This window comes from Phalangium opilio, unplaced genomic scaffold (genome assembly GCF_054372755.1).
Source record: "Phalangium opilio isolate 3A_F unplaced genomic scaffold, DU_Popi_V2 ptg000105l_1, whole genome shotgun sequence".
NCBI lineage: Eukaryota > Metazoa > Arthropoda > Arachnida > Opiliones > Phalangiidae > Phalangium > Phalangium opilio.
This window is the reverse complement of record NW_028324207.1, coordinates 8,996,882-9,008,323: the sequence shown is the minus strand read 5'-3', so window position 1 is coordinate 9,008,323 and position 11,442 is coordinate 8,996,882. Positions and strand designations below refer to the sequence as shown.

General features: G+C 40.2%; 1 protein-coding gene across 1 annotated transcript; it reads right to left on the bottom strand.

Moving 5' to 3' along the window:
• Positions 1-5,481: 5,481 nt before the first annotated feature.
• LOC149629858 (uncharacterized) lies at positions 5,482-10,803 on the bottom strand. The gene is made up of 4 exons (XM_089851544.1): positions 8,137-10,803; positions 7,850-8,061; positions 7,636-7,785; positions 5,482-7,558 (listed from the first exon to the last, which is right to left on the bottom strand). Exon 1 carries the CDS (start codon positions 10,471-10,473, stop codon positions 8,674-8,676), a length of 1,800 nt encoding a protein of 599 aa, XP_089707670.1. The 5' UTR covers positions 10,474-10,803; the 3' UTR covers positions 5,482-7,558; positions 7,636-7,785; positions 7,850-8,061; positions 8,137-8,673.
• Between the last annotated feature and the right edge of the window lie 639 nt (positions 10,804-11,442).

Genomic DNA, 11,442 nt, shown 5'->3' with positions numbered 1-11,442 from the left:
GTCCCTATCTTGAGCTTCGGCGAGCGTTCGCAACTCTCGAATAGGACTACTATTGGTTTCATGCGCCGCAATGGCACTAACATTGGGAATGTCCCTGATTTGGTCATCTAGCTGACAGCAAATTTCCTCAAAACGTGTGGAGTCCGTTAGATCATTGTCATTCGTGTCAATGGGGCAACGTGACAGAGCGTCGGCAACAACGTTGTCTTTACCTTTACGGTGCTCTACCTTAAAATTAAACTCTTGTAATTCGACTGCCCAACGGGTTAATTTCGAAGATGCGTTTTTCATTTTTGAAAGAAATTGCAAAGCACTATTGTCAGTGATTAACGTGAACGCGACGCAGTCCAAATAGTGTCGATATTTATTCGCGCTCCATACGACCGCTAATAGCTCGCGCTCGGTGGCATGGTAACGAGTCTCTGCCTCCTTAAGTTTTTTACTGGCGAAAGATATTACGCGTTCCTTATTGTCTCGATCAACTTGATACAATATGGCGCCTAATCCCACGAGACTCGCGTCTGTACGCAAGAAAAACGGTAGCGAGTAATCTGGGTAGCTAAGTATGGGAGGCTCGATTAGTTTCGCTTTAAGAGCTATGAAACTAGTTTCACATTCGTCCGACCATTGGAGTCGGGTGTACGTCACGTTTTTCGTTAGATTGGTTAGGGGTAATGCCAAGTCCGAGAAATTTTGTATAAATTCACGGTACCACCCTACCATGCCAAGGAACGATCGAACTTCTTTCACGTTTTTAGGGCGTGGAAAGTTTCGGATTGCCTGGGTCTTTGTTAAATCGGTCTCTATACCTTGAGAGCTCACTTTGAATCCGAGGTACATAACCTGAAGTTGCATGAAGAGACATTTTTCTTTCTTACATGTCAACCCCGTTTCTTTCAAACGCGTGAGTACGTGTCCCACGTCTTTTATGTGTAAGTCAACTGCGGGCAACCTTACCAACAGGTCATCGAAGTAGATCTCAGTGTTTTTGGTGAGGGTTGCTTCAAAAATGAATTCCATACACCTTTGAAAGGTAGCGGGTGAATTTTTTAAGCCAAATGGCAAAACATTGAATTCATACAGTCCTTTATGCGTGACAAAGGCTGTGAAAGGCTTAGCACGCTCCTCCAGCTCTATTTGCCAGAATCCATCCTTCAGATCCAACACTGAGAAATACTTTGACCCCTGTAGGCGATCCAGCTGTTGTCTTATCAACGGTATTGGATAAACATCGGGGACAGTGATGGAATTCAGTTTACGGAAATCCCCGCAAAACCGAAAATCTACCTGCGTGTGGTCTGATTCTTCCCCTTCTGGTGCATTTATCCCCTTAGTCCCTTCCTTGGGCTTTCGAAGTCGCTTCTTTTTATCAAAAGAATAGGCGAAGAGTAGGGGGAATGGCTTCTTCGAATTATTCCGTTGGCTAACATGTTTTCAAGCTGGGTTTCCACTATAGCGCGCTTGGGCGGTGATAATGGGTACGGGCGTGATTTAAAGGGTACGTCGGTAGTAAGTTTTATGTCATGGCGTACCACGTTCGTTCGCCCTGCTTTCCCAGTGAAAACTTCCGGAAAGTTTCCTAGAAGATTTTGCATAGTTTCTACTCCCTTTATTTCCTCTTCTGTTAGGACGATTTCATTAATCTCAAGGGGGGAGGAGTCTAACAAGAGTTGTTGTTCGGGTATAGAGTCGATTGCGCTGATTTGAGCAGGCGAATCGTCGATAACCCCACAATACTTTGAACCAAAAGTGGTTTTAGAGGCGAGGAGGGGAAATTCTACGCCTTCATCTCTAAAAGTGAAGGTCAGGTTATGCGGTTTAGCGTGAAGGCCGGTATGGATACAGAAATCCCAACCTAACAGGAGTCCGGCAGCTAACTCTTCCACAACTATGAAATTCCACTTCCAAGTCCTATCTTGAATCTTAGTTACAAACATAGCTCTTCCCAGCGCTTTAAATTGAGATAAATTTCCCGCTTTTAGGTCTATTCCGGGAATGGGTTCTAGACTCAAACTGGGCGGTTTTATTTTATCGTACACGTCCTTGGCCATAACGGTAACATCGGAACAGGTGTCTAAATACGCGGACCCTTGCCATGAACCTAGCTTAATAGGGACTTTGGGACGAGCGTGACTTCGCTCATTGCATTGCACAATAGGCGGCTTCCCGTGAGTGAGCAAATCTTTCTTACTTCGAGGAATTGTTTCGGCCTCAGTCGTTGTGAGCTCCCGCCACGTGTTTAAAGCAGAAGCATTATCAGACTGTTGGGGGGTATTGCTAATTGTGGAAACGCTTGGTTTGGACCTTTCCACTTTGTCATCACCCTCTCCTTTGGCTTCGCGAGCTTTGCGTTTGCGACATTGCCCAGTCGTATGATTAGTTTTATGACAATAATCGCATTTCTTATCAGGCTTAAGTTTTGGTTTATGAGAGTGGTTCCCTTCTAGCGGAGCGTCACTTTCACGCAAGTTGGAATTATGTCCTTTCTGAAAGGACGGTTGGTCGTTGCTCGACTTTGGTCGTGCCCAATTGGAAACAGTGCTATGATTTTTGAAGCTATTATCGTAATCTTCGCATTGATCTTGAAGATACTGAGCTTCCTGAGCGGCAGACTGAACGTCCGAAAGAGTCGGTTCGTTCGGAACGCGCATGTTTTTAATCAAATGGGGTGGCGCCTGGCCACTTCGTGCGTGGACATTCCAGGGTCTAACTGTTTACAAAGCTGTTCCATGGACAGAACAAAGTCGAGAACCTTCTCATTCGGTTTTTGACGCCGACCACTGATTTGGGCCTCGATTTGACGCTTGAAATCGCGACCAAGAAAAGCTTGACAAAATGTATGCCTAAACTGTTGCCAGTTTTCGACCAAATCCATTTCGCGATCCCACCAATAACTATTATTGCCTTCTAGCATAAGGGGTATATAATCAAGGATTTCTTCGTGCCCAATATTCCTGGTTCTCATGAATCTTTCAACCTCTGATAAGAATCTCATTGGGTCCCTCTTTGAATCGCCAAATTTTGGTACGTTCAGAGGTAGTTCCTTAAGAAATTGCGCCGGTATAGTACGCCGTTCGCGCCGATTTTCCTGGCGGCTCGAATTGGAACGATTGGGCCCTCCCAAGGCACCGTTAGGGTTCAGTAAGTCATCTACGTTATATATTTCGGTAGATTGACTTCTAGATTCATGAGGCGAATTATTCGCGGGAATATTTTGCGCATTACCCCTAGCGTTAGAAAACATTTGTTGCTGCATTTGAAGCTGTAAAGCCATCATCTGCTTCATACTCGCGGCTAGAGTTCTAACTTGCTCTTCTAACGATTCCTCATCTGATTGATCAGCCATCGTTAGGATTTAACGTTTTGAAATTTTAAATTTCGGTACTAAACTAGTCTTTCCTATTGGTTTCAGGAGCTTTCCTATTGGGTTTAGGAGATAATTCTGCCCTTCTATATCATACTAACTAAACTATTTTACGGCAGAAACTATACAAAAAGTATCTTGGCTTGAATTCGTAACCGATTAAATTAAATAGTAATAAAAAAAAATTTCTTAAAAATTTAGAACTTAAGATTATTATTGTAGTTGCTCCTTTCAGTCTTGGTCGTCCGGATTAGTTATTCAAAGTTCAATTGTCCACTTGCACAAAGTGCGGATGAACTGTTCAAAAGTTCGTGCTCACAAAGGGAGGATGAAATGTTCAAAAGTTCATTCCCACGAGAAACGTAGATCTTCTATCCTGGATAATTCGTCAGGAAGGTCTAGAAGTCTTCTTTCTTTTGATTGAATTTGAAACGTCGGATAGTTGAACCTTTGGAGTTCTTGGCTTTCGGCTTAACTATACGTGATGCGTTCCACGAGGATTTTTGGCAGGAAACTCGGATCTTCCTGGGGTTTGTCGTCAACGAGGGTTGGATTTTCCAGGGTTGGTTTTCGCCGTCTTCTTCTCGGTGGTTTTGGCTCGTACGTTATTTGCGAATTCACCGTGATATCTTTTAATTACTTGGGTGCATGGGCAAGCTGCTCTGCTACTGAATTACACAAAGCATGCCCGGCGCCTCCACCAATTTTGTAGCGCGGAGTTTAGGGCTTTGGAGTTTGGGGACGGTTAAAGCCGGTCGCGTACAAAATAACTTCAACTTTAAGTAACATTTAAAAAAAAATATAACTTTATTTACATGAAGTTTAATAATGTGAGAAACATCTTTTCATAGAACCTCCTGGTTCCGCGGGTAAAGAGAATCTCCCTTTTTGGGCTCCTTCTTTTGGGGACTCAAAAGAGTTGTTATCTTTAATCTTTGAAAGGGGATTCACCCCTTTCCTTATGGAAAGTTTTTTTAGGAGAGGACCGTAGGTATTTTTAACGGGGGAGGGCTAAAGCTAGAAGCCTCGACCTTGGTCCTCTCTCGTGGCAGGGCGATCTCAGCGATCTTTAAGATAGGATATTTCGTACTATCAAAAGTAAATCATTGAAACATATGAAGTACGAAACTTGGGCGTCACAGCTAATGTGTCTTTTTTTGGACGTCTATGACTATAGGTGATTGGTCAGTTTGCCGGCTTTTACTCCGCGCTCGACCGAAAAATCAAAAATTCGAATTCGCCCTACAAGACCGAAATTCCGCCAAGTGAAAACCAGCCCTTACAAACGAATGATAGGTTATAGGTGACAGGATGACTTAAGTCAGAATGTGGAAAGGTCAATAAACGTGACGCGGCAAGGGATTTAATGCCACATGCGGCATATAATTGAAAAGCCAATTTTTTTGTTAGGATATTGGCCAGAAACTTAACATGACAGCTTTAAAACGACTGACTTAATTATAATAAGAAATATTTTATCTCGATTTTAAGAAATATAAATCTGTCGTGTCAATGGATACTTCATTAACTTTAGTAGCTAGTCTTATCAAAGATTTATTTATTTATTCATTTCCTTGCGTTTGTGACCAAGTCTAACAAGTCTACCGACTAAAGTTGGTTGTTTCTCTAAACAGCCGTTCAAAATCATTTAAATCGTCTTATGTCTTTCACAATGCTTAAAAATTAAAACGTAAAAATTCAGAATAGAAAGAAGCAGAGGAAGATTACCTTCTGTGTATAACGAAATTTTTAAGAAAAAAATATTAAATAATTATTCTCAAAGTATTCATTGAATTAATGAACAATCAAAACAAGCAAGAACAACTTACTGACTTTATAAACGCAATATTTGAAAAATCAACAAGTTGGGAAAGCCAAAATATTACCTCTCCGAGTGGAGATGACTATCACTACCCCTTAAACAACCTAAATATATGCATCTATCGCTTTTTTTAATTCTTTGCAAGTGCAGAAATTGAATTTTAAAATAGTCACTTAATTACCCCTATATTATAAAACTTATCGACTTCATACTTGTATATTATCATCATTACTTGTCTTAAATTACCTTCGACGGCCGAACGAGGTTCATCTTACATAATATAGGGACGATGTCATATATTTTAACGTTCACTTTATTTACTTTTCATTTAATTCAAGACCATAACATTCTGAAAGTACATTAGGCTCAGAAGACAGTATTTATAATATTACATTAGGCTCAGAAGACAGTATTTATAACACTTCAACAATACTTCAATATATACAAAGAAATAAATAACATAATACATTAAACTGTACAGTAAAAGTTAAATATAACCTAATTAAAACCATAAAACCCACAATACATATGGGAACAAAAGGTTCTTGAAAAACCATTAACAGAACAGTATTTATAATACTTCAACGTTTCTATCTATATACAACAATGAATAGTTATTTAACATTATATATTGGAACCTTCAGTATAATTTAACATTAAGCAAATTCGAACCATAAAAACCCACAGCGCATATGGGAAAAAAGGTTCTGGGAAAACCCATTTGGGAAAAAACCATAATCACAGTTGAATTATTAATATTGAAACACTTATTTTTAAATTATTGATTTTCCACTCTGACGTCTGAGCTATCCACGAATAAATTGATTAATAGCATTAACAAACGATGCAATGGATGTCAAATATTCATGTCATAATACAAGCTAATTCGAACCATAAAAACCCACAGCGCATGTGGGAAAAAAGGTTCTGGGAAAACCCATTTGGGAAAAAACCATAATCACAGTTGAATTATTAATATTGAAACACTTATTTTTAAATTATTGATTTTCCACTCTGACGTCTGAGCTATCCACGAATAAATTGATTAATAGCATTAACAAACGATGCAATGGATGTCAAATATTCATGTCATAATACAAGCTAATTCGAACCATAAAAACCCACAGCGCATGTGGGAAAAAAGGTTCTGGGAAAACCCATTTGGGAAAAAAACCATAATCACAGTTGAATTATTAATATTAAAACACATTTTTAAATTATTGATTTTCCACTCTGACGTCTGAGCTATCCACGAATAAATTGATTAATAGCATTAACAAACGATGCAATGGATGTCAAATATTCATGTCATAATACAAGCTAATTCGAACCATAAAAACCCACAGCGCATGTGGGAAAAAAGGTTCTGGGAAAACCCATTTGGGAAAAAACCATAATCACAGTTGAATTATTAATATTGAAACACTTATTTTTAAATTATTGATTTTCCACTCTGACGTCTGAGCTATCCACGAATAAATTGATTAATAGCATTAACAAACGATGCAATGGATGTCAAATATTCATGTCATAATACAAGCTAATTCGAACCATAAAAACCCACAGCGCATGTGGGGAAAAAAGGTTCTGGGAAAACCCATTTGGGAAAAAACCATAATCACAGTTGAATTATTAATATTAAAACACTTATTTTTAAATTATTGATTTTCCACTCTGACGTCTGAGCTATCCACGAATAAATTGATTAATAGCATTAACAAACGATGCAATGGATATCAAATATTCATGTCATAATACAAGCTAATTCGAACCATAAAAACCCACAGCGCATGTGGGAAAAAAGGTTCTGGGAAAACCCATTTGGGAAAAAACCACAATCAAATTAGGACTATTAATATTAAAAACTTCTTCAGACTGTTTAAGGATGAATGTTTGGTGGATAGCGTCCGAAAGAAAGCAATAACCTAGTAGATGAGGCGTAGTTCATAAAGTTTCGTTTTTTCGAAACTATTACATAGGTGTATTGGCGCTGTACGTTTCAGATAACAAAGACCAAGACGACTCCAGTTCCACAAAATAGGAAAACTCTGCCTCTTGGCGTTAAGTTTTTCTCCTTTCTGTATTTCCACTGCTAGACCGCTATGCAGCCCGCCCTTGTATTGCTCTACTTGCTGCTCCCATAACATTGAACGTGCTAGAACTATAGTTCTAGTCGATCAATTGCGGCGAAGTCCAACTTCCGCTTTGAGCGTTGGCCAACTTTTGAGGACGCTGCAGTGTTACCAACGGCAGAAAACGCAGCCAGGAACATTTTCAAAATCACCTCGGCCGCGTTTTGCCGAAAAAAGGGGATTTTCGACTAGGACTATTGAATTGTCGCCGATTATTCAGCCATTTCCGCTTCGCCATACCTAAAACATTTTTAAAGTACGCTATACAAAATTGCTCCATTCTTCACCAAACCTATGAAACTTGGTGCAACACTTACACTTTGTTCAGTGGTTCGCCTTTACATGAACCCACAGTTGCCGCTCCAGATCTCAATCATCTGACGCAACCATTTTAACGTTTTGAGAGTTGTATTTCACCTTTATTAAGCCTAAGGATAAGCCTTGAGATATATTTCCCGACGTATTTTCTGAAGAACCACAATAAATCACCTCAACGATTATCCCCATTAACTAATTATCACTATTACATACCTTGTTTACAATTTCGTTGGCCTTGTCCTCCATGGTTACCCATGAACTAAACCAATGCTGTAGGGTATTCATGAACTACGCATATCCTCTAGGGTATTCATGAACTACGCATAACCTCTAGGGTATTCATGAACTACGCATAACCTCTAGGTTATTCATGAACTACGCAAATCCTCTAGGCTACTCATGAACTACGCCAATCCTCCAGGTTACTCATAAAATATACCATTTTTTAAATGGATTAATACCAAACTTATATGACCGTCAATTCCAATAATGATACTTACCATTTTTTTTTTCAAATCTTGAAGTCAGATGTGGGTTCTTTAGTCAAGGATCCCAAGCCTTGTGTGGGTCTCTTAGTCAAGGATCCCAAGCCTTAAGTGGGTCTCTTAGTACAGGATCCCAAGCCTAATTTTAGGTTTCTTAGTACAGGATCCCAAGCCTAATTTTAGGTTTCTTAGTACAGGATCCCAAGCCTAATTTTAGGTTTCTTAGTACAGGATCCCAAGCCTAATTTTAGGTTTCTTAGTACAGGATCCCAAGCCATATGTGGGTTTCTTAGCCAAGGATCCCAAGCCTATTTCTCGTAGTTTAGACCCTTAAAGCAACATGCGGCTCCATTGGCGCCCCTACCATGATGCCTAACCTTGTATATACATAATAATTTTACATTGCCGTAGGTAGGTAACAATGAAACTTAATGCATTAGGGAGGATCTGAAAATTATCCTAACAAGCTAAACCCAATGTACAATAGAAAGGTCGTCAATAAGGGGCGCACTGGAGCTCCACCTTGCTTTAAATAAATTTTTCCATTTCAAACTATGTTCTTTTAAAAATGCAAATACCCTTGTGGTAAGAATAATAAGACTCTCTATAACATGCATCGTATCGGTCTCGAAAAAGATTGTTACCAAACGCCAAATCTAATTGACAATGATAGTCAGTCGAATACTTTTGTTCTAGACCCGGCAAAAGAGATATTCCATGTGAATCAAAGAACATTCTCAGTGCCGTTTGGCTCTTTAAAAAGTTAATATTGAAATCTCCAACCACAACTGTTGGAATAGACGAATCATATTTCATGTCAAACAAAGGGTTAAAGTCCTCAAACACAGTTCTCAAACTTCCTAAGGGAGATTTGTACAACAATACCACAGATATAAGTTCTCCTTCTATGTAAACATCTAACCAGCAACGTTCCACGTGAGAATTTCTAACAGGAATGTCGCTTCGTAAAACTCTAGTATCTATCTCTTTAACTTCGTTTTTAGGCGTGTCTCTTAAATATATGGACGAACCAAAAGCAACTCTGCGTGCCGTACTTGGCAAGTAAATACCACCTACTTCCTTAAAAGATGGCACTCTAAAATCGTCCGTCTCTTTTTTCCACGTTTCAACAAAACATAACATTTGACTTTTCATTATTACATTGTCTGCTAAAACATCTTCTAAATGAGCATTTAAAGACTGCACGTTATGTACATAAATGTAAAGGGGATCATGCAAGAAAGGTAGTTCGATGCTTTTTGTGTCTCGCAACCTCTTAAGTTCCAATTCGACTAGGTTGTTTTTGGGTGAATTAGGAACTTTAAATTTTCCATCAATATATAAACCGGAAGCGGTTTTCGCTCTACTACAAGCCACATATAAATGCGCTCTTTCAATTTTTTTTGTAGCCTTACAATGAACCACTACCGAGGAGTAAGTATCACCCTGACTTTTATGTATCGTAATGGCCTCAGAAACAACCAAAGGCAATTGTTTCCTAGAAACTGAGGCATTATTTTGTCTCCATTTTCTATTAAACGACTTGATGACCTTTTCAACAGGCGTCCACGAAGCGCTAATATCACTATTCAAATATAAACCATGACATTTTTGCCTCAACATTTTCCCAACTTTGGGATCGTCAAACTCCATCCATACCCTGAACGGGATTTTATCCCCGACCCTATTTGTGCCGTACTCTATCTTTCTTAACCAACCTGTCGCGCCATTAGTTAGTCCGTCAGAGGTGTCAACATTGTTGGTCATCATATATCTCGCGCCACACGCAAGAGTCAATTGTTTGGGCAGACCATACGTATCAGACGTTGCTAACTTTTCAACTTGGGAAAGTATGTTATTTTTAACTTCACTACTAAGATCACCATTGACAACATCTACTGAAACCGAAACAGCCTTTTCCGTATTCATGTTTAAAAGCTTATTTTGATTGAATTGGTTTACTTCCGCGTTAGTGGCGAAAAGATGTATCGCTTCTTTTGGGGGTACACGCTCAGGCGTTACCTCCAGACTACTAAAGAAATCAATATCATTTTGAGTCATACTTCCCACAGCCATTCTATTTAAAGCTTCAGCAAATATTTTATCATCCCTCTGTCTCATAATTTCCTCAAGTTCGGCAAATTCAAATTGCTCCCATATTGGGTTACCAATTAACGACGCGTAAGGATTATCTTTCTCACTTTGACCTTGAAATGCGAAATAATCGCAAACTGGTCTCAATTGGTTAAAGTCTCCAACTAGAACGACAGACACACCACCAAAATAATCAGGACAACCCATAATCTCTTGTAACCTAGCGTTTACCCGATTAAACACCTTCGCTCCAACCATTGAAATTTCGTCAATTATTACTAGTTTTACTTGACCATAGAGTAACCTGCATTTATGAAGTGTTTCACTTTCCAATCTCGATATATTTCCACCAAATTGGCTAACGGGTAAACTAAAAGTACTGTGCAAAGTTGCCCCACCTATGTTAAAGGCAGCCTTGCCAGTAGGTGCGCAACGGATTACTTTCGCTTCCGATGGATTACTCCCAGGTTGTTTGTTGTAAAACCTTGACACAGATTCAAATATAGCACTAATCAAAAGACTTTTCCCCACACCAGCGCCCCCTGTAACAAAGAGACGCAACGGAGTTTCTTTGCTTTTTACATGATACAAAACATAGGCTCTCGAAGTTGGGGACGCAAGCTAGATGGGGTGTATCTTTTTCCCCCCCTTGCTTTGGCTTCCCGCTCGCGTTTTTAACTTCACACACGCTAGCTTGGGTCCTCATCGATGCGGAGTATCACACCTCCTCGGTGGTGAGAGCTGGTTTACCACTACGTTGTGTGGGCTAAGCGGATACGCGCCCTTCCCAAGCCAAGGTGTTGAGGCATCGTGCCGAGGGCTGCATGGTACTGGGGAAGTAAAACTTCGGTATCGCTAACGATCCCCTCGGGGCACCGGGCGACACCCCGTTGTATCTAGCCTTCCACCCGGGTGGGGGACTACCGGGTGGTGACCTTTTACTTGCCCCCTTACTCGTGGGATTCCCATGGATAAATTAAATCAAAACAACTCTAACACTACCAAACCTACGGTGCAGGGGTCTGCTCAAGGCAGAACCCACACTGATACCACTTCACAAGGGCTTGTATCCAGCGATACTCGTGACGATTTATCGGTGCGTGTGTCTGGCAAGCCCTCGAAAAGTACCTTGCGTCGTCGTCTCAAACGACGGATTGCTCGGCAAAAGGTCAAATCGGGGTCTGAAACGGTCTCCACCGCCGCTGGGGGTGCGATGGCTCGTGACAA